Source organism: Electrophorus electricus, chromosome 1 (assembly GCF_041902795.1).
Source record: "Electrophorus electricus isolate QZ-2024a chromosome 1, ASM4190279v1, whole genome shotgun sequence".
Classification (NCBI taxonomy): domain Eukaryota; kingdom Metazoa; phylum Chordata; class Actinopteri; order Gymnotiformes; family Gymnotidae; genus Electrophorus; species Electrophorus electricus.
Window position 1 is genome coordinate 39,393,727 of NC_137497.1, and position 27,052 is coordinate 39,420,778.

At 42.1% G+C, this 27,052-nt stretch overlaps 2 protein-coding genes across 3 annotated transcripts; one reads left to right on the plus strand and one right to left on the minus strand.

Moving 5' to 3' along the window:
- Positions 1–1,248: 1,248 nt before the first annotated feature.
- Positions 1,249–23,848, plus strand: mtmr11 (myotubularin related protein 11). 2 transcript variants are annotated; one of them, XM_027013618.3, is made up of 17 exons: positions 1,249–1,659; positions 8,219–8,288; positions 13,682–13,818; positions 14,187–14,256; positions 14,344–14,483; positions 14,600–14,684; positions 15,172–15,319; positions 15,541–15,628; positions 15,786–15,874; positions 16,072–16,196; positions 17,058–17,136; positions 17,572–17,642; positions 18,539–18,711; positions 18,955–19,125; positions 20,037–20,252; positions 20,822–21,124; positions 21,268–23,848. In XM_027013618.3, the coding sequence occupies exons 1-17, from the start codon at positions 1,606–1,608 to the stop codon at positions 21,715–21,717; spliced, it is 2,469 nt and encodes an 822-aa protein (XP_026869419.2). In that variant the 5' UTR covers positions 1,249–1,605; the 3' UTR covers positions 21,718–23,848. The 2 variants fall into 2 exon arrangements, with proteins under 2 accessions (XP_026869419.2, XP_081575316.1); XM_081719190.1 differs by having other exon boundaries at positions 1,249–1,439.
- LOC145658975 (uncharacterized) lies at positions 23,721–26,207 on the minus strand. Its single transcript, XM_081719197.1, has 2 exons — positions 25,036–26,207; positions 23,721–24,564 (listed from the first exon to the last, which is right to left on the minus strand). Exons 1-2 carry the CDS (start codon positions 25,122–25,124, stop codon positions 24,210–24,212), a joined length of 444 nt encoding a protein of 147 aa, XP_081575323.1. The 5' UTR covers positions 25,125–26,207; the 3' UTR covers positions 23,721–24,209.
- Between the last annotated feature and the right edge of the window lie 845 nt (positions 26,208–27,052).

Here is a 27,052-nt window from a genome sequence, read left to right on the forward strand (position 1 = left end):
ACTTATGCACCTGCGCTTGAATATGCTTTATATACTTTTTGTGAACAATAGATGTGAACAGAAACATGTTCCCTTCTAAAAATAATTCTGTACTTCACAGCTGTGAAAATCTCGTCATATGTGTGATGGGAGTTCACTTTTATTTTTGTTTTTTCTTTTCTTAATTACACTGCATCATATTTTAGGTCATGAGTATGCAAAGACAGTTAGTTATTTCATAAGAGTTTTATCAGTACATGATCAGGAGGGCTTAAGAAAGCTGCTCACGTATGAGGAGCCGTCTTTCCAGTGTGAACATTTGAAATGCTATTTGTGCAGTGGTTCTTTTAGATCAATTTCATGTTTGCAAATAACACTTTATGATCTTCGCAGTATATTTGCTTACTGCAGCCTACCACTCTGGTCATTCAGTCTTCAGAGAGATAACAGGAGAAGGCCTTCAGGTAAATTCCATTAACATCCCCTCTTGTACATAACTAGGATGACTTTTACATTAATAAATTACAGTTGACTGTTAAATGAAATGTCCAGCTTTACACCCAACCTCTCCTGATTATTAAAGTCAAGGTATGAGTTTGGTCCTGTGGCGTGATGGACACCATCCTGAACGACCATGATTAATTATTTCTATTAGTTTAAATGTTTTCCATGCATCATTTTTTAATTATTATTATGCTAAATTTTGTTATCCATGATAAATTCAGAGTGAGGGTCTGATGAATAAATCATACAGACACAGATATCTATAGTATCTGTTTACATTTCTTTTTTGGCTGTGCTGGTATCCATTTCAGTAGAAGCCAGACAGACACAGGGTGGATGCAGAGTTCTGATCGTGAGCTGCACATCTAGATGAGTGTTTGCTGCCACCAGAAGTGATATATCTGAGTCGTGTGCAACACACCTGGAAGAACACCTATACTATGTTTTGCTGATGCAGCAGTCACAAGGTAAATGCATAAAATGCTTGACACAAACTTTTCTTTTGTATGCTTCTAAACTGTAAAGACAAAAACTTAAGTATATAATAATAATGTAGCATTTTGTTATTCGACATTGAAAGTGAAAAGTGAGTACTTTGCACTTCAGCCATTGGGCCTCCGTTTTACTATTTGGTATGAAAAAGCCTTTTTTGCTTGCAATGTGTGCTGGCCCTTTAAGAGACTTGGCCGCCCAAGTCCTTTTTTTGTTACTGTTTTAGTGCACCAGTATCATTTCACTATGGCGAAGGCGTAAGCGAATAAAAAGCCTTTTTTTTTTTTTTTTAATCGGATGGTCAGTTCATATTGTATGTCTCTAGTGACGCGCATTCCTTTAGCGAATATAAGCACTGAAGTGAAACTGTTTTTCAGAGGCAACATGAAGGGGTTCTTGAACACCACTGAACACAACCAGCCCTCTTTGCTTAGCTGTAGAAGGGCCATCTGTTCCCCGCGGCGGTGAGGCGGCCGTTATACCTTTAAACCGACTTTACCTTTACCGTCTATTTTTCGAGAGATGGGGCGGAGTAGCAACTCGTATTGGAACTCTTTTCAGTGAAAGTTACCGTGTTGCAGATTTGATGGTTTATAACTGAAAACCGATAGCTATTTATTTCTGGTCAAGATGTTGACGGGATCTAAGACAACATTTAAAGTAAAACAAATGCCAGACCTAAAGGTAAGCTACACAATTCTGGTGAGCCTAAGAACTATACGGCGTTTTTATGTCGGGAAAAAAAAAAGCCCACAGTAAACGGGAAGAATAGCTGTGTCTTTTTAACGAAATTTGGGAAAGACCTCCCAAATATTAGAGCATGATGTTTAATTAGCTTATTTAATGACTCACTTTCACAGGCATGGGACTTGTGATGCTTTATTCACTATCACTTTTGCAAAGCTTCAGCGGTCCTGACGACTAACACTCCTTCTCTTTCGCTGTCCCTCCCTCCCTCCCGATTTAGGACTTAAATTATTAAACTGAAATTTAATTCAAAAACGCAATATTAAAGAATAAACTGAAATTACAACCCATAATGGTTCGCCAGTTAATGATTAAGTTGACGATGGGGTCTCGACGTTGTTATTATGCGCTTATAGTATGAGTTTAAGCACTGTTTTCAATCTCCGCTGTCCGCTCGCCCGCCCAAACTGCATTTGGCCAAATATAGGCACTGCAGAACAACTTGCTGTCTTTATGCTTCTGTTTCTGTGACACGACTTCCATCATGACAGTACATGTGGGTGCGTGATATTTACGTGACTTATGGTCTATTGGCGCCCTCAAAACTAAAAATTGTATTGCAACCCGCATAGTCCTAAGTGCAATGACTTACACATTACATCATTTTGGAGCGTCATACTACAGAGGTCGGCACGCAGTCTATTGGGTTATTCATTAATAACCTGGGTCTTCAGGACGTACTTTCATATTCTTAAACCAGGCTTGCCTTGCTCTGCTTTTTAGTGATATAGAAGAAATTCTTAGATTACTGGCTACATGCAGTGCAATAGCACAATGTTTTTGAAATGTTATTTTTTTACATATCAGCTTTTATAGGTTTATTTTATTGCAGCCTGGTTTAGTGTGGCACAGTAGTAATTCGATTTCATCTACCCCATGTTTCGTGTGCATACACTATCATTAACTCAGCACTGTATGTAGAGGTCAGTGACCTGTAAACATAGCTGCACTGGAATTAAACTGAGGGGAAGCCATCGAGAGTTCTTGCTCATGGTTCCTTCACCTAAGATCTACAAATATATAACTGAACTTTTAAGAAAAAATAGGGAAGCTAAGAGAATTTTAGCTTCATCACTGATTTTGCGTGCATGTATGTGTGTGTGCGTGCTTGCATGTGCATGCATGCATATTTATATTTTTTGTTGGCATTAGTATCTTGTGCTGTGGACAAAGAAAAATCAACTATTGGTCCTGGGCAATGATGTGTGTTATTGGAATCTTCCTAGACTGTAAGTGTGTCCCAGTAGCTCGTTTTTCATTTCTCGTCTTGCTGGAGCCTGTTTTGCTCCTGATTGTCTTCCCTCTCCCTGCTTATGTTAAGCTGCCGCAGGGTTTAAGCACACCCTCTGGCCCCACTCACGTGCACAGTGGCTATAATGGCCTCCACATCTGGTTGTTTCCGTGGCAACTGCAGGCAAGGAGGAACACACTATGTGACGATTCTTCCACTGCTATAAATACTTATACGCTGTATTTAAAAAAGAAAATGAACTCCGCAAACCTAAATCTGTATGTGCATTCAGTTTTAAGTAGGGGATTCACTTGAGCTTTTGTTTGGTTTGAACATTTGTTAATTTGCCCATGCATATCCCAGACTTTGCCATGAAGTTATACATAATGAAATTAAAAGTTTCACCGAATTCTTTTATTTCATATGCCTCCCAGACCTTTAGATCCCTTTACCAGATCTAAACAGGTAGTTCTACTCTACCTGTAGAACGAGTGTTATTCTGTACACATTTGCACATTTAATTTGTGTGGTTTCAGTGCCGTATCCACTGAAACCCCAAGTGAGGAGTACCTGAGGGTATTGCAATGTCAGCGTTTTAATACCACTGAAGTAAGCGGGGGGAGGGCTAATTCTGTAGCAACAATCACAAGACTAACCACAAGGGGCTTGTTTTTCAGAATGTAGTGGTCCATAATCAATACTGTTGCTTTAGTAAAATCATGCTTAGTAATTGGATGGCCATGCTCCTTATATTTCAGTGGTTACTCACTGAGACATTAAAGTGTGGCTGTCTGTCTTTCTTTGTCCTGTGTTCCACGTGGAAGCGGTTAGACAGACACCCAGTGCACGCTTCTGCCTCTTCAGACCCAATACCAAACTATGGCCCAGATTGTTTCCATGTGGTTGAGATCAACCTCGATGGAAAAAGGGCCCGACTGGTATAAATATGAGCGAGACACACACCCACACCCTCTCCCTCTCAGCCCAAAACCCTCTGAGTGGAGTGAACCTTCCTCAGATGACGCAGGAGCAGGAACCTACCGATCTGCATACACAGACAGTTTGTTCTCTCTGCTAGCTTTGGTTTAAGATTGCTAAACACATTTACAATTCTTCCTCCCATTTGTCTATAACTACTTCAGGATTGATCCATAATGCACAATTATTAGTCAAGTTGTTTTTTGAGGATTCATTTTATTATTGAACAACTACAGGGCTCTTGGTCAATCCAAAATGTTAATAAACCTCGAACCTGAGTGTTTAAGAAAGTAACAGTGAAATTTTGGCTTTCTTAGGAGAATATCTATATGTGCATAATTATTGGGCAACTATTAATGTGTAGAAGTATTATGCAACTAAATCAAAAATTGAAGTTTTTCCCATCTCACTTGTTTATTTTCATCTGTTAAAGTGAGAATAATAAACAAGCAACTCAAAATCTACAAATAAACATTTCATATATATATATATATAACACACCCACACACCATTCTTTTCAATAAGTCATAAGATTTCCATTCATGGAGTCTGTCAATTTCTTACTCTGTTGATGTTCAAATTTTGTGCAGCTGCAACCATAGCCTCCCAGCCACTGTTCAGCGAGCTGTACTGTTTTCCTTCACCGTAAATTTCCTGTTTAATAAGGGCCTACAAGTTCTCAATAGGGTTTAGGTCAGGTGAGGAAGGGGGCCATGTCATTATTTCATTATCATCTTTAAGGCTTTTTCTGGCTAGCCACGCAGTGGAGTACTTCAGTACATGTGATGGAGCATTGTCCTGCATAAAAATCATGGTCGTCTTGAAAGATGCAGACTTTTTCCTGTACCACTGCCTGGAGAAAGTGTCTTCTAAAACTGGCAGTAGGTTTGGCAGTTGATTTTGAGTCCATCTTCAACCTGAAAAGGTCCAACTAACTCATCTTTAATAATACCAGCCCATAGTAGTACCCCACCTCTACCTTGCTGGTGCCTGAGTCGAAGTGGAGATCTGTGCCCGTTACCGATTCAGCCACCGGCCCATCCATCTGATTCGTCAAGACTCACTCTTGTCGCATCAGTCTATAAAACCTTTTATAAATCTGTCTTCAGATATTTCTTGGCTCAGTCTTGAAGTTTCACCTTATATGTCTTGTTCAGTGGTGGTTGGGTTTCAGACTTCCTTACCTTGGCCATGTCTCTGCATACTGAACACCTTATACTTCTGAGCACTCCAGGTAGGTTGCAGTCCTGCAATATGACAGCACTAGAGAATAATGAATTCCTGGTCACTTCAAGTTTGATTCTTCTCAAATCTTTGGCAGTTAATTTGCGTCTTTTTTTTTTCTTGACCCTGTTGACCATTTTCAACAAAATGTTTGATGGTTCTGTGATCACGCCCCAATATCTTAGCAGTTTTAAGAGTGTTGCATCTCTCTAACAGACTTTTTACAATTTTTGACTTCTCATTGTCAGTTAAATCTCTCTTTTGGCCCATTTTACCTGAGGAAGAGAAGCTGCCTAATAATTAAGCACACCTTGATATAGGGTGTTGATCTCCTTAGGCCACACCCTCCCTCAGTACATGAATAAACATCACCTGATAAGCATTCAAGTTTGTACAGCTTGGAGTTGGAAAATATGCATAAAAATGATGATATAATTAAAATGCTCTCTTGCCTAATAATTGTGCACACAGTGTATATTCATATTCCAGTGTACTTGTGTATTCAATCAGAAGTGTGACACTTTACCTTCTAATTTGCCCACTAGAGTTCTTCTGTTACTGTGAATTTTATTAGCCTAGATGCCCCTCTGTCACCTGACTATGTAAAGCAGGCAAAATAAAGCCACATATTCCAGCTTTGTAAAATCTAAACTGGCAAAGGCATGCATTTCAATGAAGTGTGTGTGTGTGAGAGAGAGAGGGAGAGAGAGAGCGTACAGGTTCCATTATATGATGCTACAGCTCAGTTTGATCCAGTACCTAATGTTTTTTCATTGTTGTTGGTAAACTGATGATATAAACTTTTTTCCCCCCCTTTTCGGGTTAATGACTATTACTTTTAACTGCCTTCCAGAAAATCACATGACCTATTTTAATACTACTGAACTATGTGACAGACATAACTTGGTGGAAGCTATCAGCACAACAAAGTTGGATTTTCCCCATCCAATTGACTAGGCAGAAACAATAGAGCTCTGTGCAGCGATCAAAGTCTAGCGTACTCTTTGTAGTGGGTTCATTCTGGTCACTTTGCATTCTCATCCTGGAACCAAGCTTTGATTGAATCACTGCCTGCTCGTTGCTTCTTTTGAACATTTCGAAAAACGTAGACTCGCACCAGGGTTGCTGAGTTGCTTCTAAAAGCTGAAAGAGACTGAGCTGCACCTCAACTATTGTTGATTCACTTAATATTGATGAAATGAAACACTTATGCTCATATTTTACTGTGGTGAGCTTTAAAGACCGGAATCTTATGTAAATCCTTTAAGAGAGGATGTTTTCCAGACTAGGTCTACATTTTGACACACCTCATCGCTGTTCTTCACATTTCCATAAATCATTGCACTGCCATTGAGAAAATCCCATAAACTGAACAACAAAGCACTGTTGAGTGAGGGTGTATACCCTTTAAAACGGTGCTCTGCACGGCTCCTATTGGCTCATTTAGTTAAAAATTGATGCCTAAAACACAGAAATGCATTGTAAATTTTAGCTGAGGCAAGTAAAATGATTGGGCAAGCTTTGTGCAGTGCCCTGCCGAGCTCCCAGTCATGCCTGCTGCTGCTGTGAGCTTAGCCTGTTTTGGCGTGGCAGCCCGGCAAGAGGAAACAGTTGGAGGTATGTGCCTTGAGGTGGATGGCCTGCATTCTCTGGCTGCAGAAGGGGAAACCATGAGCAACTGGAAGAGCTAGGAATGATGGCGGCCTCCCATGTTAATTTTGCCATTACCTACACTACGGTATGATGGAATTCACACATTCTGACCAAGTGCCATTAGAGGTGTGGTCTATGGAGTATAGCACAGTCCTCAAATTATCACCGAGTATCGTTGTATCAGATTGTTGGAAATTCTCTAAGCTTGGATGTTCAACTTTTTTCTGAAAAGAATGATTTTCTCAAGATCTGTACTTAAAAGGTCTCACTAATAGCATAACTTTTCTTGACACAACTAGACCTAGACATTTTGAAAAGAGAAACCCCAATCGATGATATAACTTGGGCTTGAACAGACTTTTGCTTGTGCTGTGTCCACAAAATCACTTTTAACCTAAATCTGGAAATGGCAAAAACCCCAGAACACAAAGCTTCTGAAAATCTTGAGCAAGTCACTACGTTTCTGGGAGTGAGCCCTCTCTGTGACTTCTTTGTCCTTTTATCTAAAAATACTGACACTGCTTTAGTCCTACATGGAAAAAAACTCTAACTCTTTTCATCTGGTAGGACTGCAGCAGCTGGCTTTAAAACCAGAATGCCAAACTTAAACCAATGACTGCTTCCTAATTAGGATATTTGACTTTTGTGAGCAAGCAGACTGCATGTCCAAACGAGAGGTAATTGATGACCTTTGACGTGTGTTTTGTCAGAAAACTCTCTCCTACAGATGTAAATTTGGTGTGTCTAAGTTGTGAATAAAATTTTCAGAAGAATACCTTGCACAGTCCCAAGCAGGACAAATGGTTGATCTGTCACCTTCACACTGTGTGAAGCTCATTCTTCTAATTCTCAGCATGCAGAGGTAGCGCGTGGAAACCTAAACACCGCCACTTTCTCGAACAGCGTTAGGCCTGCAAGGTCTCTGGGGAAACCTGCCCCCCTGCTGGGCCCCTTCTTAGCCTTGCCAGTTGAAATGCAGGCTGTGTGAAGATAGGCTAGTGCTACTGTCCCTCACTGTTTTCATGCCATTAAAAGCCATCGAGGAAGGGAGGGGCCTGCTGGGATTTACCCCTAAGTAGAGCCACAGTTTCAATCAGCTTGCCAGGTTCAGTTTCTGCGGATTTCTAAGCCTGGGTCAACCTGCCAAAAACATGAAATAAAAAAAAGTAGGCGGAGTGTTGGCTGGACCACATTAGACATAAACCCAGTGGAAGTGCTCTGGAAACTTGAAGTAAATTGAGCAAACACTGTTTTAGTAAAAGTCTGTTTACGCTGAGCAGAAGACCTTGTGGGCATATCACAGTACATGACTTCAGTGTTCTTGGGAAGAATTTAACAAGTATCTTAACATGCATGTTTTGAGATGCTGTACATATCCTTGGCTGACCTCTGCCTCTGCTGCCTCTGCAGGAAAGGATAATGAACCAGAGTGCTCTTCACACCAGAGGGAGAGACATGTTTGGATTATGCTGTTTACCAGGTAAGACCCTAATGGACACACCACTCCTAAGTGAAGGACTGAAGCTGTGGCATCTTCTGTGGGACAGATTCATACTGCCACCTGTGGATTAACCTCTTGGGAAACTCCCACAGAACGTGTAACAAATCCTCCATAGAGCAATAGTGATGATGAGTAAATTCCATATTTTTCAGTTTTTGATCAATAATTAAGTAATTGCACAGTGCCATTTTAGAAATCAGAAACAGTTTGTCAGTAATAAAACATAACTCAAAATAACAGTTGTGTCAGACTTTCCCAAAAATGCCACCATATACCACCATAGTCAAGAGCAGGCCAAATTTGCCAGTTCAGCACTCCTGTGTGCTAGCTTCTCCCTCACAGTGTTAGATTTCACTCCCCAGGTGGACTGTGGCATGGAGGTGATTTACACCCAGCCCTGTCAGCTTGCCTCTGCTGCAGGAGCCTGAACTGCAGAGCTCTGAATGGGAATATGGCCTGAGAACAATTGCTCAGTGTGCTTTGCAAGGCCCTGCCCCCACGCCCCTCCCCCATTCTGCACATAGTCTCCAGGACAGCACCACTGCAGACCAGGAACTTTACTAGGGAATATTTGTCAGGCCACAAAGGTGAACCTGCCAAGCTAACCTTTAACGTTTCATATCAAGAGTTATTGTCGGCACCTCGGTGGGAGGTGTTGCGTATTTCCTGCTGCCATTTGGCTTTCAGTTGTGAACGGCTCAACCCCTCCAGTCCCATGTGAGCCACTGTAACACACAGCCACACAATAAAAACAATCCTACAGAATACACCCCAACACACACTCCCAGCCAGCCACCAGTCATTCTTTATCAATTGTGATTGAGAAGTTCGTGCTGGCCTTCCTCTGGGCTGATCTGGCTTTGGTCTCCCCTTCGTCCACTTTCAGTGACGTTCTCCCAGTACCAAGGCTGTGTGTTGAATCCAGCAAAATGAAACCATGACCGTTTACACCATCCTGAGTGAGCACAAAGACTTTGATATTACATCTGAGGCTGGGATGCATGTAAATGGGCTTCACCTGAGCTCTAGAAACCCAAGCATGCACATGTCATTTGTCATGTCACTGATTCTCTGTTTCTCTCTCTCGCTCTCTCTCGCTCTCTCTCTCTCTCTCTCTCTCTCTCTCGCTCTCTCTCTCTCTCTCTCTCGCTCTCGCTCTCTCTCTCTCTCTCTCTCTCTCTCTCTCTCTCTCTCTCTCTCTCTCTCTCTCACACACACACACACTCACACACACACTCACTCACACACACACTCACACACACACACAATAGCTACAGTAGCATGTGAGGCCCATCTCTGATATCACAGAAGAGTGGAAACCCAATCAGCCACTGGGGGTTAGTCGCCACTGTGGAACTCTGACAGCATTGGACAGGTGGATTTATCACTACTTAATACTTAATCAGAGATGATAAACAGAACAGAAGAACCTCCACAGACCCTACGATTCCTGCTTAGTGTTCAGTTTCCTGATCTGTCAGCAAGCTTTTTGCTGTCATATCATTGCCACTAGCTTTCTTATTTGCTTTGTTGTCTGGGGATAAGAGCTTGTTTAACTTTTCCTCTGCATGTTACAGCTGCATTTCACAAGCGAGGGTGAGAGCAGATTTTTGCCTTTGCTGCTTATATTCGTCCTTTTAAGCATTTTGCGGTTTGATTTTCTGACTAAATCTTCAGATCGCTATACTGAAACCAACAATTGTTGAAGTGTCCCAGGCTGCTCAGAGCTGCACTTGCTTTCTCCTCATCTTACACATGAGGCTCTGGTGAACAAGCCTGCTACAGAAGAGCTGGGTAGAGCTCCCTCCGCCAAGGCTTGAAACGAGCACGCTACCCAATTTGCTGAGCCAAGAGGAGAGCAATTGTGAACAAAAATAAATGAAAATATGCCTAATGTGGGGTTCACTACAGCAAAGCCTGAATTGTTTTCAGGTTACCCTGTTAAACAATAATGGAGTACTACCAGACAAGCCAACCAGTTCTGCTCCTAAGATAAGACTACAGTGATGAACGGAGGGTAGGTTTCCCTAAAGCATTGTCACACAGTGGGCATGTTTATGGGTCAGAGCAAGCAGGACTAAACACTCTGTCTGCTATGAAGGCTGATTAGCCATGGCGATTAAGTGTTCAGGAAGCTTACTGTGTTGAACTTTCACTGGCATCCAGGGCCCCCATGTTACTTGTTGGCTGGGTAGCCTTGAAATGGAGAGATTATGGACTGACTGAGAGCCCAAAAGAGTACATGCCAATTGGCAGCGAAGTGTTTAATTGATTGGCGTAAAGAAAGTCTTTGATGCTTTATTCCTGCAGTGTTACTGGCTTGATTCAGTACTGTAGCAGTGTTTCACTGTGAGTCATGTCCCAGTCATGCTCGAGCAATATCTGAGCTTACCTGCGCTCTTGAGAGGCATAAACTGAAGGAAAATTCCACCAGATTTTCTTTTTTTTTTTGCCTCAAAGGTATGTCAGTGATGCACTCAGCAAATCTTTTTTTTTTTTTTTTTAAACCATAGCATGTTTGCTAAGAGTGAGAGCTCCTGCTTCCTGGTTTTGATATGAAACATCAAGAAATCTTTTTTAAGCTCATCAATGAGCTGTTGACAAATTTTGCTTCATCAGAAAAGGGGAGCATAATTTTTTTACCATATCATAGTTAAAGATCATTTCCTTCAATCATGACTTGATTATAGAAAGTATGAAATGTGAAATGTTCCTTTAAGAAGCACAGTTTGGAGGAAAGACCATAAGCACAATCAGGCTAACCAGACGCATTCAGTGTGTGTGACTTACAGGATGTTGATGGGTATCTTTCTTGAGAAGTGTAGTAGTGGCTCTGTCTAGATGACACTGTTGTGCTTGGATCCCTTTCATTACTGGGTTTTTCTTGCACAAACAGCATTACAGTCTCTTGTACTGCTCCATCTTATGACCCAATGATCACAATATAACCAATAAAGCCTTTGGACATTTTCTTTGCTTTTTGCATGAATCTTTCCATCCACAAAGCAGATTTTCATGTTTGGACAAATCTGATTGTTCCCACATTTCTCTCTTTTGCATCTGCAATTTGTGTTCTAAGAAAACTTAATGAAACTTTCGTATTTGCCCCTATGGTTGCACCACATTTACAGAATACCATATTGCTATTTCATTGCCATGTATATACAAATGTGGTAAGAATAGCAATATATTAAAAAATGCAGTGGTTAGCCATTCTGATGTGGTTGAAGTTTAGCCAAAGTTATCTTGACCACAATCATGAATAATTGTTGCACCATGTGAATGCCATGATTCATTATAACCACCAATCAACACTCACCAGGAATGTCTGAGAATGGTCTGGCTGCTCCCAACACACACCCACAAAAAAAAAAATCTGCATTGCTAAAGGACTCATTGGCACTTTGCATCTTTGTGTGAGATCAGTATTACACTTGCCAATATTGTGATAGAAATGACCAGGCAATGTATTGTGCATCCATTTTTCCCATATTGCCAAGTTGTACAGCACATGTTGTTGTGCTCTGATTCTGAGCAATGTGCTGCTACACCACTGTGCATGTTTGTTTACGCTGCTTTTATTTCTCACTGTGTGCTAAGCGTTAGTATTTTTTACATGGCCATTCTTCTCCATTGTTTGCACAGCTGCACACACTTGTTGCATTGTCTGTTTTCTATATGACTGACTGTTGCTTTGCATGGCGTCCATGTCCAGTATATTGTACAAATACAATATATTGCCACTATATAGTCATGCAGGCGTTCTCTATTTAGTATAATGCATAGTTGCTTGTAGTGTATACTGCATATATGTTGGCTTTGACTGTTGACTCTCTGGGGCTCCTGTCTAGTAATTGTGTCACACACTCCTACCAGTTTGTAGTAGATGTGTCCCTATCCCCTATCGCACCACACTAGTGCAGTGTGGGAGGTTTGAAGGCTGTAATGGATATAGTCCAGGCTACACTGTGGCAGGGGGTGATATATGGGTCCGTGACAGTAGACATACTGTGGCTCTTAAAGTGCATTCAGTTTTACAGGCTTTTTTGTCTAATCTGTTCTATGTTGTTCAGCACGACACACCCATGAACAGACACTGCCTATCCTTTTCCTGATGACAATCATTCTTTTGCTTGTTTAATGTCATATACAATAAATAATATATGTGACTTGAACTGTGGCCTGTTCCTTCTAAATTGTGGTCTGTTTGAAATAGAAGAACGCATATTGATTTGCAGATATACAAGGTATTATGGATGTAAACCATAATCTTTGTTATAATACAACAGTTCAATATTTGGCTATATTTCAGATGGTACTGTGATGCACACTGATAGGATTGATCTGGTAAGGTGCACAGTATAGGGCAAAAAGATGTCTTTTCATTTCATGGAGCTGCAATGTATATAAATTGAATATTTTAGTAAACGTTTTTATTGGCTGTTTGGTTTCATCATGTGGACATACACTGAGTAGACAGAGCAGTTTTAAAACCTTTTAGTAACATTGTAATATTGTTACAACCCTACAAGGAACATGATTAAACCAATACTTAACACAAAAATGGCACAGTGCTCATGATTATCTGTGTTCCTGCTAATGATTGTTTATTGTTGGTCATGTTTTGGTTTTTAAGTAGCATGGTAATTTACAGTCACAACCCTGGAAACTATGAACAGCTCAAGGGAATGAACCCTCCTTTATGTGAGCAAGGCCTCCAGCCCTGTTCACTCAGGCTGTGTACGTGCATGGTGACATCGTTCCACACACTATAATTGCAGAGGGGCTGAGAGCGCCTCAGCTTTCTCCCAGGAGCTAGAGATGAAAGACATGAGCTGTAAACCGGGGGTCTGCTGATCAACACCTGCAGGAAACACTGCACAGGAACTCTGCAGCTGAACAGTTCGTTTAAGGCCTTGGCTCACTGAGTAAACCCCAGCACTCCGTGCGTAAAAGTAGATAGTGAAGGACACAGAATGTATTTTTCCCTCCAGTCTGTAAAGTTTGAACATCAAGCTAACATAACATTTACAAAGTTTACAACCAAAATAGAAGTTTTTCACCTATTGGAAATGTTTTACATAATTAGCTTTCAAATAAACACCTTGTTTCCATTTATCCAATGTCTCAGGGGTTTAATTCTGCTTTATTTTAATTCTGAAACATTTGTTTTATTTGGTTAAAGATGTAGACATGGCTCACAAAACCACTTCCACTACGGGATGTTTGCGTTTATTTGGGTTTAGGCACCATTTGGTCTAATGCATGACTAAGAATTCCAATATGCCACTAAAGGTTTTTCTGAAGCATTTTTTGTGTTTTATTTAATCTGTTGTCAAATCAACTGCTTGTTGCTTGGTGTGCATCTTCAGGGGAGTGTGTGCTTCAGAGAGCCATTTTGGTGAGGAAGAAGCTCTCCCCTAAAGAAGGAGGTGGCTGGCTGTCGGGCACTCTGTTCTGCACCCACTTCAGAGTGGCCTTCGTGCCACAGGACGCCACCAAACCAGATGTGAGTAGCTATCACAAATCCATGTGACTGACCGCCTGTGAAGGAATACATCACCTAGACACGTTGCTGTGGCTAACATTCAAATTAAGGCAAAAGCCGGCCACTTAGTATAGTCACACCATTCAGTGCAACCAATGTGCTTAATGGCCTCTGTTAGCTCTGTCGGTTATCATCCAGACAGAGCCAAATCACTGACCTATCAAAGAGCTTACGGCTTCCAGATAGCCGCTATCATCTTTCGTTGTCATCTCTGTCAGTCTAACCTCACATGTATGGTGCATTGTCTGGCTCAGATGGTATTCTGATGTCTGCTTTGCATGGTCATGGCCCCCAGGGCCTCATTGGGTTCCTCTTCCCTTTCGATTTAGGACAATGCTGATCCAGTGCTGCTGGGAGACCATGATGTTGCTCTGGCCTCCATTGAGAAGGTTGTTGCTGGTAAGGCCCTCAGATTTAGAGAGCTTTGGGTGGGTGGAATTTTTGGCTGCTGGCTGTGTTAACATTGCCAGGTGTTCTCTGTAACAGTGGGACCATCGCGAACCAAACTGGTGACTGCCAACTCCTCGCTGAAGTTCACCCCAGAGAAACTGGTGCTGTACTGCAGAGACCTGCGCATCCTCTGTTTCCTGTTTGACAGACTCACTCCTGATACCCAGGCTGTGGAGGTGTGTGTATATGAATAACTACCATATTTATATAATTACATATGTATATGAATAACACAAAGATTTATGAGGTTCATATTCCTTGGTAAAGCAATGGCTGTTTCATTCCTTCACAGATCACACACACCATTGCCAAGACATACCAGCCACTGAAACCTGGAACCATCCTCTCTTTCCAGAACGCTGCTTTGGGAAGTATCGGTGAGTCAGTATGACATGTATTTGACCAAAGTCCACCCTGATGCTCATATTATTCTCCAGAGTGTTTTGTCATTTTACAACCCTGCTGTTTGCACAGTCGTGCTTATTGGGGGGTTGAATTCCCTTGTTGTAAAAAAAAAAGAAAAGAAAAAAAACAAAAAAAAAACGCCCCGGCCAAAGGCTTGGAGGCCTCTGAGCATTCAGTCTCCCTTAGGAACAATTAGAACAGGAGGTTTGTGCTACCCAGCAGAAAGAGTGACTAAAGTTTGTGTGCTGACTTTCTTTTGGTGATGACCTTCCTTCGTATTGACTGAACTCATTTACTAAGCAAATGAAATATAAAGAAATGTGAGGAAGAGAGACTGGTGGGTTTGGACTACCACCTCCATACACCATATTTATCACCAAACAAACAAAAACGAGTTCACGACTCCGCCAGATGTCTTTCCTGGCTCTCTCAATCTCTTGGTGTCTCATTGTTCTGTAGAAATGAAGCAGTTCTTGAGCAACCGGCAGCGTGACCCCAGCATGGCCTGGTTTGAGAGCCCAGCAGACTGGGAGCAGGAGCTGGAGAGGACAGGGGCCACAGGCTGGAGGGTCAGCTCTGTCAACGATCGCTTTGAAATGTCCACCAGGTACACATGCCACTGAGCCAGTGTGTGAAGGACAAGATCACCACCTGGAAAACACAATCAAGCACAGCACTAATAATCCGCACTCGCCTTACTTCACAATTTCATCTGCTGAGGAGCTGGGATTATCCCACCTGTTGCGTGCCTCAGTATTATGTTTTCAGGAATGCATCTGGAACATTTCTATTTATTCCACACTTATTTTTGGCGCCTTTGTTGTCCAGCCTGTCCAGGTTTAACGTGGTTCCTCAGAAGGTTCTTGACATGGAGCTGAAGAGAACGTTTGCCCATTTCAGCGAGGGGCGCATTCCCGTGAGTCCCCATGCCCTGCTGCTCATCAGCGAGTTTCAACGCTCTAACACATCTGTTTTTGCGTCTGCACAGCTGGGAGCGGTGCGAGGCTTTACCGCAAAGGCTGCATCCAGCGTTTTATGAAGGTAACATCTTCAATGCCATTCTCCTCTTGCAGCGCTGGTGCTGGCGACATCGCTGTGGCTGTGACCTACTGCGGACAGCCAGCTTCCAGAACAACATCTACCATGAGAAGGACGACATCCGGTTGGTAGCCTTCTGCACAGCTCTCCAGTACCTGGATCGTGACATATGTGCATCATGAGCCCAACTGACCTTTATAATAATAGTTAAATGTGCAGCATTCATTTTGGGTTTTTTGTAATATGGCAAATGAATATTAAAAAGAGAATTATTGCTGATGTAATGTCTCTAGCAGTGTCTGTACGGTCTGGCCTGTATAGGAACTTGGAGCTTATCCTCTTTGGTGGCCATGCGGAGTGTGTGGTGGTGGACCTGGGCGAGGAGATGCCTTCACTGGTGGATGTGCAGCTGGCACACGTGCGACTTCGTGCCCTGTGCCTTGGAGGTCAGTGCTAAGAGCTGCTTTGATCTGGTGTAATGCTGAAGCTGTGAATATTTTATGATGAATATTTTAGTCATATTAATGCCATTGTACCTAGACATTATGTTTTATTCTATTCTCTTCTATTGTTTATAAACATTAGTAATGAATCAGTTTGTGGCTTAAAAATTTTTCTAAGGACTGTTGGGAGTCATAATGTACCATAACTTCCAGAGAGTTTTATCATGCATTCACTTGAAAAGTAATGTAAAGAAGGCAGAATTTGTCAAGTCATTATGCATGGGACAAGTGGCAACAACTTAATTAATATTAGTTGTGGCTATGTGTAACCTTCGCTGTGTTACAGTTCTTGAGCAGCAGTTACCCACACCGTTGGGAATCTGGTGGTGTATATTTAACCCCTTCTATCAAAGGCACGACTAGAGAGCAGAATGTTTTTATGTGACTGGAACAGGGAATTGTTTTTGTCATCAGATCTCACATTATGCTAGTGGTTCAGTTCACACTCGCCCACAAAATTCCGCACAGCAGTGTGTGTGTTAGCAAGGCATCACTATATACTTCCAGCGGGGGCGTGCAGGGCTTAACGTCACTTCTCACTACTACCTAGGCTCCTCTTTGTTTATGAATTAGTTCATTTTGTTTTGTTTCATCAAACACATTGTTTACCGATCTGTTCCCGAGGGATCTCCAGGTGGTCTGCGTTTTGCTCAATCCCAGATGGGATAGAAATGGGGCTGGAAAAATGTCTGTGCGTTCCCAAGTTCATGAGTGAGAAACCCTGATCTTATAAACCCTGAATGTGGGAAATCCAGCCCAGCTGCTTCTGTATGTGAGTTAATTTCTTTTCCTTCTGTCATGCAGACATTTCATCATCTGTGTCCATACCAGATGACAAGTGGCTTTCCTCTCTGGAGGGCACCCACTGGCTGGACTATGCCAGGTATGTCTAATATATCCCTACACAGCAACAAGCTGCTGAATTCACTATATATATGTAGGTAGCTATGTATGTATGTATATATTTAAAACTTCTTCAACTTGTTGGAATTTTGTTTTGAGTCATTTGTGTATTTTGTATTTAATAGCACACGGCGCTAAATGAGAGCCCAAAAAATAAATGACTCAAGGCAGCAATTTTCTGTGACACTTTTGTGAAGCAAATATAAACATTTAAACAATTCCTTTTTAATTTTCTTCTCTTGTGGTCACCTCAAGAAAAAAAAACAAAACAACAACTTACAATAAGCAAGAGCCTAATACTATTAGAATTATTAATTTGAAAAAAAATCAGAAAGTAGAAAGCATTTTCTTGTGTGTGTCTTTGTCTGTGTGGGTGGGTGTGTATGTGTGTCTGTGTCTGTGTCTGTGTGCATAGGTGTTGTCTTAGAAAAGCTGCAGAAGTAGCCTGCTTGCTGAAAAGAGGTCATCTGACAATTGTACTGCAAGGTACCGTCTGTTGAATATTAAGGAATTCTAAAGAATTATCTAAAAATAATCTGTCCAGAAGGTTAACAGCGTAAGATGCGGCCCCCATTACATCTGCTTGTAAACAGCTCCAAAAAAGTACAAGTTTACTCAGATTTGACTCATATTTCTTAATCTGATGTCCGTGTGAAAATCATTTTCCAGACCTTAGGTGGGCATAAAAGCAAATGTGTCGGGTTCTGATGTCTTCATTTAAAAATTTAGTCAAAGATGCATGAAAATCTTGCAAGACATACAGAAGTGCCATTTTCCTAGACTGTAATAGACATTGAATTCTGATGAGGTCCTCTTATAATTCTCAGTAAAATACTCAAAAGCTTTAAACTAGTTGCTCTTGCTGTGCTTCAAAGTGATTTCAGTAGAACTCTTTATTCTCCATAGTTGGACTCCCAGTAAATAACTGCCAAAATGACTTTCTCATCAGTCACTGGGGAAGCCTGTTTGCCAGATGGGTTCCAAATGCAAAAAAGTGAATACTGCCACTAGAGGGCGCAGTGCATTAGGAATGTATGGTTTTGTTAATACACAGGGATGATTTTGAGTGTTTGGTATGTTTCTGTTTGGCTGGGTTTCTCTTTCTAGTCAGAGTCTACCACCTGCCTTGTTGCATGCTAAATGGAGCTGATGATTATTGCCTTTGGAGTTTGACTACTGCCTAACTGTACATAGTGATATATAATCAAATTATTTATTGATCTTTCTTGACTATGCAAGCGCTGTGTTGTGTTAGCAGAACATCAAAGCACACAAGAATTGGCAAGGAATTCTGTAAACTCCTTTCATGTGGAATCAAACCACTCAAACCAGGACTTCCTGCAAGTTTTCCGGTGCCATAACAGACGTTTTTGTCCCTGCAGAGCCAGAAGACCGGGACTGGAACTGTGTGGTGGCCAGCCTGGTACAGGTGATGTGTGACCCCCACTGTCGCACAGTGGCAGGCTTTCAGGGCCTGGTGCAGAAGGAGTGGGTCACAGCAGGTCACCGATTCCTCAGCCGGATCAACTACCACAGAGATAGCGACAAAGAGGAGGTGAAGCACTGGAGGATATAGGTGGGGGTGGGTTTGTGTTGCTGGGGAGTGTGGGGATGTGCACACTCGTCCGTGGCCATGTGTGTATGGAGGGGAGAGGGATGTTTTTGTACATGCACATAATCAGTCCGCACAGGTTATACCAATTCGCTGTAAAAAAACAAAACAAAACTGAAGCATCTATTGGCTGTGTGTATGATCAATGTTTACTGAATGATATGTGTGATGCGTTTCCCATGGCAGGCACCCATCTTCCTGCTCTTTCTGGACTGCGTGTGGCAGCTGTGGGCCCAGTTCCCTGCCTGCTTCCAGCTGAGCGAGGAATACCTGCTGGGCCTGCATGACAGCCTGCTCCTGCCCCTCTACAGCACCTTCCTGGCCAACTGCCAGAGAGAGCGGAGTCGCCGCTCGCAGGTACATGCACACACGCACAGAAACATGCGTGCGCACGCACACGCACAGACGCGCATGCACAGACACATGCGCGTGCACACATACACACGCGCGCGCGCGCGCACAGACACACACATACACAGACACGCATAGACATGCACCAACATGCATGCATGCATGCATGCACACACATATATACACACACACACTCTATCTATCTATCCATCTATAGATAGATCTGTATCTCTCTATCTGTCTCTCTCTCTCTTTTAAAAATATATATATATATATATATATATATATATATATAATATACACACATATATATATATATATATATATATATATATATATATATATATATACACACACATATATATATATATATATATATATATATATATATATATATATATATATATATACATACATACATACATACACACACACACACACACTCTGTATATATACTTTCACAGGGTCATTTTTGCTCATTTTCTGAAGCATTTTTGAAAAGTGTAGGGAACATATGCATTTCACTGTACATCAATTACAAGCTACTGTTAACGAGTTACATGGACTGGAATGTGCTACTACACTAGTTTGTTTTTTATATGCAGAAGTTACATACATCCGATACCATCTCAGAATTCTTAGAATCCCAAGCCTCCCGAAAAGCTGATTAAATATTTGAAAGTGCTCTTAATCTCTCTGATTATACCTGGTACCTGGATTGTATATAAATCTCAGTAGGTTGCTCATGAATTCATAATAAGGTCACCATGGTGAACTTTATTGTACATTGCAGGCTTTTTCTCATTGATATTAATATGCACCCCCATTGGTTCATCAGTGTAGAGGTGAGCTGTGTGTTGCAGAATGTGATGCAGTAAAATTCGAGATCTTTCCTTTAACCAAGGCCTTCTCCTCAGCACCTGCCCCCGAGCTACACCCCAGTGAACGGGCTGAAGGCGCTGGCCAGAGCTCCGGCCGAGGAGCCCACGGACACCCCGTACCCTCCAGTGTGGGACTGGACCCTGCAATACAGCAGCCAGAGACGTGCGCTCTTCACCCAACCTGTGGGGCAGCCTGCGTCCCCTCCGGTCGTCCTCAACGGCAACCTCAACACCAGCCCGGAACCTGAGTGGGTGAGGTCACAGAGCGAGGCGGGGTCACTCGGATCTCTCAATATTCTGCATGGCCAGATGAGGTTTAATGGGATTTACCTGGTAAAAGGAGACAGAATATGAAAGGATAATTTAATTAATTACTGAGTTGCTTGTGTTGAGTCATTGCATGCTAATTACATTTTTAGGCTGTCCTGTCTTTTTTACACTGTCCTAGTTGAGCAACAGCACAAGGGTATTCTTTTAAAATGAGGCCAGCTTTTAAAAAATACAACTGTGTCAAATTTAATTCCCTCTTCCAATTAAATTCTCAACCTTAATATAACACCTCATTGCCTTATTCAGAGTGCACCAGGCTGCCTCTCAATCCCTTTGGGCTGTAGCTCATTCTTTTTCACCCCTCCCCCTTCCTCTTTCTCTCTTTCTCCCCATCTCTCTCACTCTCTGTGCATCTCTCACTCACTTTTTATGCACCTTTCTTCTTTTTCCCACTTTCTCTGTTTTTCTGTGTCCCCCCCCCCGTCTGTCTCTGTCTTTTTTTTCCTCTCTGGCTTCCTCTGTTCGTACCTCTCTTTCTCTCCCTCTCTCAGCACAGCGACGGATCTCCAGGCTCCGTCTTCCTGCTGTCACGCAGCGCCTTCTCCTGCCCCGCAAGCCTGCTGCCGTGGCGGAGCAGCGGAGGCCCGGGCTCCTACTGGAAGAGTCACCGCAGGGCACCATCCTCCGAGAGCCTGCCCGCCTTGGAGCGCCTGGTGAAGGCCTGCTACCGGGCCGAACCCTCCCCCGGTGCAGCGGCCTCCCGTGACCCCCACGAGACCTTGCTGCCCCTACTCCTGGGGCCCTGCGTCTGTGTGTGGAGGACCTGCTACCTGCGAGGGGTGCTGCATGCGCAGGTGGGTGCATACCTTTACGCTGCATGTTCTTTTAGGGTTTGGTTTCTGCTGGTTGAAGAACATACACTATGTGCACATATAAAAGGTAATTATTTTTTCTTGTCTATTCTTTGGTGATAAACGATTTTTACTTTTTTTGGCAGGCTTTCACATATCCAATGTCTTCCAACACACGCCACCCCATGGATCAGCTGGCCTGGGAGGTGGAACGTCTCCGTGAACGCCTGGCCGAGGCCTCCGGCGGGCACCCTCCCTCGCGCCGGCAACAGGAGCCTCGCCGCCTCGACTCCAACCTCAACAGGAATGCCAACAATGGGACCTTCCTCTTCTCTTCCTCGTCCTCGTCCTCCTCCTCCTCGTCTTCGTCGTCGTCGTCATCTTCCTCCTCCTCACCCAGGACCTCTCAACAGGAGAACCCTGGGCACTTTTCGGGGCACCCCTGCGTGGCTCCGCGCTCCACCTCGAGGGACGGGACCAAGCACACGTTCCTGTTCGGCCGGCCGCCTCAGACGCAAGCCGGTCATCGCTACACCACCACCCCAAGTGCCAAACTGCCCCGCAGCAGCACCTCCACGGGGGCCAAGCATCACTGACCTCTAGGTACGATCGAGTAAGCAGGAAATAAATGCAGTGCACTCATGACTCAATTAACAGTTAAACCTGCCGGACCAACCTGGACCAGTCATTAATGATATATCTACTTATTATCCTGCTAATTATCCTACTAGCTGTTCAAGGCTTAATATGTAGCACTTTCTTATTTGCCACCCATCTCAGCGTTTTTTTAAGGTACCGATTTCCTTAAGATGTATTTTCATGTAAGGTATGCATTACAATTCAAGGATATTGAAGGTGATTGAGGGGAAAAAAAAGCACAGCATTCCTTGACTATTTTTTAAAAAATGCTTGAAAGTTACTTGTCTGTATATAGTAGTGTTGTAGGAAACTGTAGACATATAATTTTTCAAATATTCTAAGCTCCTCTTCAAAATGTGTTTCACCGTAATGGAGACATGGCCAGAATAAATAAATAAATAAATAAATATTATATAATATAATATATAATATATATATGTGACAGCTGTATGACTTGTCTAGGCCCTACCATAAGTCATGCCAAATATTCATTTAGTCATTTCTTTTTAGAATGGGAATAGAAGCACTTGATTTGAGTAGCTTAAGAATTTTGGTAAATCAAGCAGTTGCTGATATCCTATAAAAATGTGCTCTAATTAAAGCATGTAAATGGTGATAGTCTATTACAACTGTCAATTTGAAAAAGCTTTCCCTCATCACCACTAGGAGGAGACATTTTTAAGGGACCCATGAGACATTGGGTGTTAAACTGCCTATTATAATACAGTATCTATGCCTTTGGAGGTTGTCTATTAGACAGGGGCACAACTGTAGTTGTATATATTGTTCTTATCAATTTTATGTCCAATATTAACAAATGAAAATAGATTACCATAATAAGAATGAACAAACACATTTTGCATCATGTAAATTATTTATAACTTTCTTGCCTCTGCCTTTTCAGTGGATATGTAAGTATTATTTGTTAGTGTATCATTTACGGTAAATAGTGTAATTTGTACAAATGTGAGAGTAAATCATTTGATGAGGTATATAAGAACTGGATAATGGTAGACTGTCCATTGTTAGGACTCACATATTTAAAGAAATGTTTCTGTTGTTTTTTTTATGTTCATGTCACTGGTAAAGTTGACTGCTCAGTGGGGAGTGTTATCATTCATAGTCTGTATCTAAATAAAAACGGTCACAAGGTTTCCTCAGGACAGTGATGACATCGAGTGGCCCGAAGGCTCCCACTACCCTTTTAAATGGAGAAATATCAGTCATAGAAAATAACAAACATCTTTTTCATATGATGTCAGGTTACCAATCTGGTTGTGTTTTTCTAAGATTTAATGGCAATATGATAACTAATCAACAGATTGTGTTGTGTTGTTTGAGTTTAAGAAGAAATGGTACTGGTGATGACTAAGGGTACATGCTCATTTGCTCACATTATTCCGCTGACATGTGTGACATACTAGTTTATAAAGCAGAGTCCTTCAGATGTCAGAGTGTTGTATAAAAGTGCACTTGAAGTAGGTGGCAGTCGTTTTTCTTCCATGGCTGAACGGCGGGTCGAAAGCTCCTGACTCCTACGGATTGAGCAGAAGACTTCACTGTTGATGCCTGAACCCAAGCTTACACAAGCGCCACTTCCGCTCGAGGAAATAACTCTACCCTTGGCCTTGCTAATCGATCTTCCGCTGTCACCCTTCAGTGCGTGACTGAATGAGGCATTGCCATCGTATTGTGCTGTCTTCACGTCCAGCAGCCTGTTTATTTGTTCACAGAGGTACTGGAAATGGACCTCATTTCCCTTCTTTGTTTTTATCCTCTCTCTGATTTGTATCAGTGTACATTGGCTTGATATAGATTAATAAATCTAAACTTCAGTTACTACAAATGTTGTTTTTGTGCCTAAGCTCTAAATGCCCTGATATTTCATACATGCAAAAATATAACACACTGGGCTTGTCAATGTTCTACAGATTTTATATCTTATGAAAATAAATATTTACAACAAAGTTACTTCACAAGAAGCATAACATACTTCATATCCACATAATTCAATTTTACTTGAACACAATTGTTTTTTAATCCACTGCACTGGATACAAAAATGTACAAAAATAATGAATGCTGAAAATGTAAAGGCAACAGAAAAACAGAATATAACTTAAATAATCTATTCTTCAAACACCTGTTGTTGCTCCATTCACAATAAGCAACACAATAAGGTAGTAATGTATAGGAAACGCAACACTGTTTCCTACACATTTTTTTACATACATTTTTTTTTTGTCCTTTATGCCATATCACGTTTTCCATGAGTGTAACAACAGAATGATAAGCAAGATGATCAGTTAGATAATCAACTTTGGATGCTATGACTTACTAAAGGGCCTAGCTGCTTGTATTTCTTTCTGGCAGGTAATGGATTCAGAACCCTGATTAAAGGTGTCATGTTCATTATGCATTTTCATCTAATGGAAATCAAAGAGGAAACATCAGTCCCACTGGCCTCCTCTCTGCTCAACCAGTCGTTGCTTTTGGCTTCCGAAAGGCGAGCCGTGGATCATGACCGGGTAACTCTGCGCAGGTACCAAACCGCTAAGGTGACGGAGGGACTTGCACATGGGGCATGGGTACTCGGCCAGACCTTCGATGTCCTCAAAGGCCAGGTTGACGATCTGATCTGTGCAGGGGTCGCAGTACAGGTGGCCGCAGGAGAGGCGCTTGAGACGGGCCTCGTAAGAAATACAGCATTGGCAGTGGGGTAAGTCAGACCCCAGAGATAGGCTACCGGTTAGGGAGCTGCTGTCCATGCTAGCCGCCTGGCTAGAGCCGAGTTTGGTAGAGGACCTGAGCAAGCGAGGTGGGAGATGACCAGAGTGGGAAGAATTTCGTCAGATCCCTGTGAGATGTGCTTTGTGTAGCCTACCTAAGGCATGCTGCTGATCAAGAAATGTTTCAGGAGGGAAAAGGTTGCGCAATACAGTAATCCCATATTCATTCGAGCGCCAATAAGACGTTTGATATTTCAATAACCAAAATATATCATATTGTCTAGTTATGTATTCAAACCGTTCTCGGACGGAAAATAAGATACGGGCTTTTGATTGCTGTGACAAATCGAAATCAGTTTCGTAAGTGGGAAGATTTCAAGAGAGCTATTGCCATAGCAACTGTTTAATGTAAAATCAATGAAATATAATTCCGTGTCATTTGTAAATGCGTCCAAAATGAACTGTGCACGAAACACAGGTTAAAGAAGAAATGTCATTGTCAAAATGACAGCCTTCCAAAATGATATTTATAGACCGGGCAACTCACCTCTGGGATGACGACGGAGTAGCTTTTATACAATCGAAGCTCAGCGCTGCAACAATTCTCCAAAACATGTCCATGCTGTTGCCTCTCATGGCAAAGTAACACTGTGATCGGACTTCCCGAATGTTGCCTCATATTTGCAAACGTTGTACCATGTAAACATGTTGAACCTCGTTCTTGCGTTTAGACACCCAAAGTCATGTTAAATACGCTAGCCCAGTAATTGGGTCATTTGAAAGCAATTCACGTATGTAGCCGACGAAATCCCGATCTAGTGTTGTAAAGGTGGGAGGCAATCGTATGTAGATGAGCAAATACAATCGTTTTCGATGGTCCGCATGCGTCGCACCTTTAGCGACAGAAACCTTCCGCACTTTAAACGGGTTGGCGCTCCGAGCATTTAGGCTGATTATGCGCGACTATATTTTGAGTCCAGTCAAATCAAGTTTCAACACCAACCTGCCGATAAATTATTTATTTTAGGGCAGTCTTGTGACTTATGACTCTGTGTGTGTGTGTGTGTGTGTGTGTGTGGCGGGGCGGGATTGTCGGATGCCTTTTTGAGAACCTGTTTGACAAGTGCCTCTCGCAATAGACCTCATTTTAGTTTCGTTCATCGCCGTGCAACTCAATGTGCATCTTGTGGTTCGCGTGGTGCAAAAACTGTGACGCATGTAAGAAAACACATTTGTGCTTCCTCTCAACTAAACAGGCTAAATAGTATCTGTTAGAAGCATCCGATTTTTTTTTAACCAGAACAAAATAATTCACGTTTGACCTGATTGACGTTTGACCTAATAACTACCGTTATTATTTTTGAGTTGCAATGAACACTATCGTCTGCATCTAACATTCATAGTTTTGTTTCTGTCCAAAGACAAAATCAAGATGTATACTTATCTGCCTTTCAAGTCACATCACTGGCAAAGTGGTAACAGAAGATATGTACGTAAATCTCAAGCGCTTTTCTAACAATCCTGAAAGTTTGTAGTTCAAACGGTAAAGAACTTGAAGAACTATATTTCCCGCGTAAATAGTGAAGCATTTAAGTTTGCGTACATGCCTTCCTTTCACAATTTAGCGCCAGGAATCAACCTTGGAAGATTTAATGTAAATGTCCTTGTTGGTGGAGAACTAAAAATGGAGTGGATCGGAACGGAAACAGGAGATAAAAAAAATAGATATTGTTGAGACGCTCTACCTCTAGGCAGAGATGCCTCACCGTGGAGGAGAAAAAAAGGGTGCAGTTTTTGCTACGAGTGCTTGTCTTTTATATAATTTAGGTTATACCGCCACCTACTGTGTTCACAGGAATTTCAACTATTTGTTATTCGATTTCTGAGACACTATTTGTTCTGTTCATTTGTTACAGTGATTTATGTTAGTACAAATCGGGCATTTTGTTTTGACTTTCAAGCACTACATAATCTATAAACCTAGAATGTATGCAACAAATAACACGAATTCTTGAATTTTCCCACATTTCCTGAAGAAAATGAACTGTACAGAGCCCAACGTGACAACGGTGGGATTTTTTTTGTCACCAGGACTGATGTGTTATGTAAGTGGATAGGCTATATGCCGAAAGCTGACGTCTCTGGACTGCCCCCCCCTTTCCAGTTGCATACCAGTGACATGCACGAAGCTTTATTTGAAAACCTGGTCACATCATCACACCTGCCTGTTGCTAAGCACTGCATGCCGGATTGGAGCGGCAGCGGCTGGAATACCCAACGTTAGCTCTCTTGCTTGGCATTACGGTCACTGCTGGAAAATGTAATGAAAACTGTCCACATTCCCCCTAGCAAGAAATGCCTTATGATTTTATTGGAAGTTGAATCTTATCTCACCCTCCATCCCAGAGCAGGAAAACTCTTACTTTATTCAACACTTGATGTAGTAGAAGACAGTGTTGTGTTTTGTTTTGTTTTTTTGTTTTGTTTTTTTTTGGAGCGGGGGGGGGGGGGGGGGGGGGCAGTGGGTAGTTGCAGCACTAAACACCTAAGCCTATTTTCGCTTG

Excerpts from the sequence above, each read along its gene's own strand:
- mtmr11 (XM_027013618.3), top strand. The coding sequence starts at position 1,606 with ATGTTGACGGGATCTAAGACAACATTTAAAGTAAAACAAATGCCAGAC. Across the intron at positions 14,685-15,171 it reads CGCTGCTTTGGGAAGTATCG|AAATGAAGCAGTTCTTGAGC; the intron begins GTGAGTCAGTAT and ends ATTGTTCTGTAG. Across the intron at positions 15,629-15,785 it reads TCAGCGAGGGGCGCATTCCC|CGCTGGTGCTGGCGACATCG; the intron begins GTGAGTCCCCAT and ends CTCCTCTTGCAG.
- LOC145658975 (XM_081719197.1), bottom strand. The coding sequence starts at position 25,124 with ATGAGAGGCAACAGCATGGACATGTTTTGGAGAATTGTTGCAGCGCTG. Across the intron at positions 24,565-25,035 it reads ACTCCGTCGTCATCCCAGAG|GTCCTCTACCAAACTCGGCT; the intron begins GTGAGTTGCCCG and ends TCGCTTGCTCAG.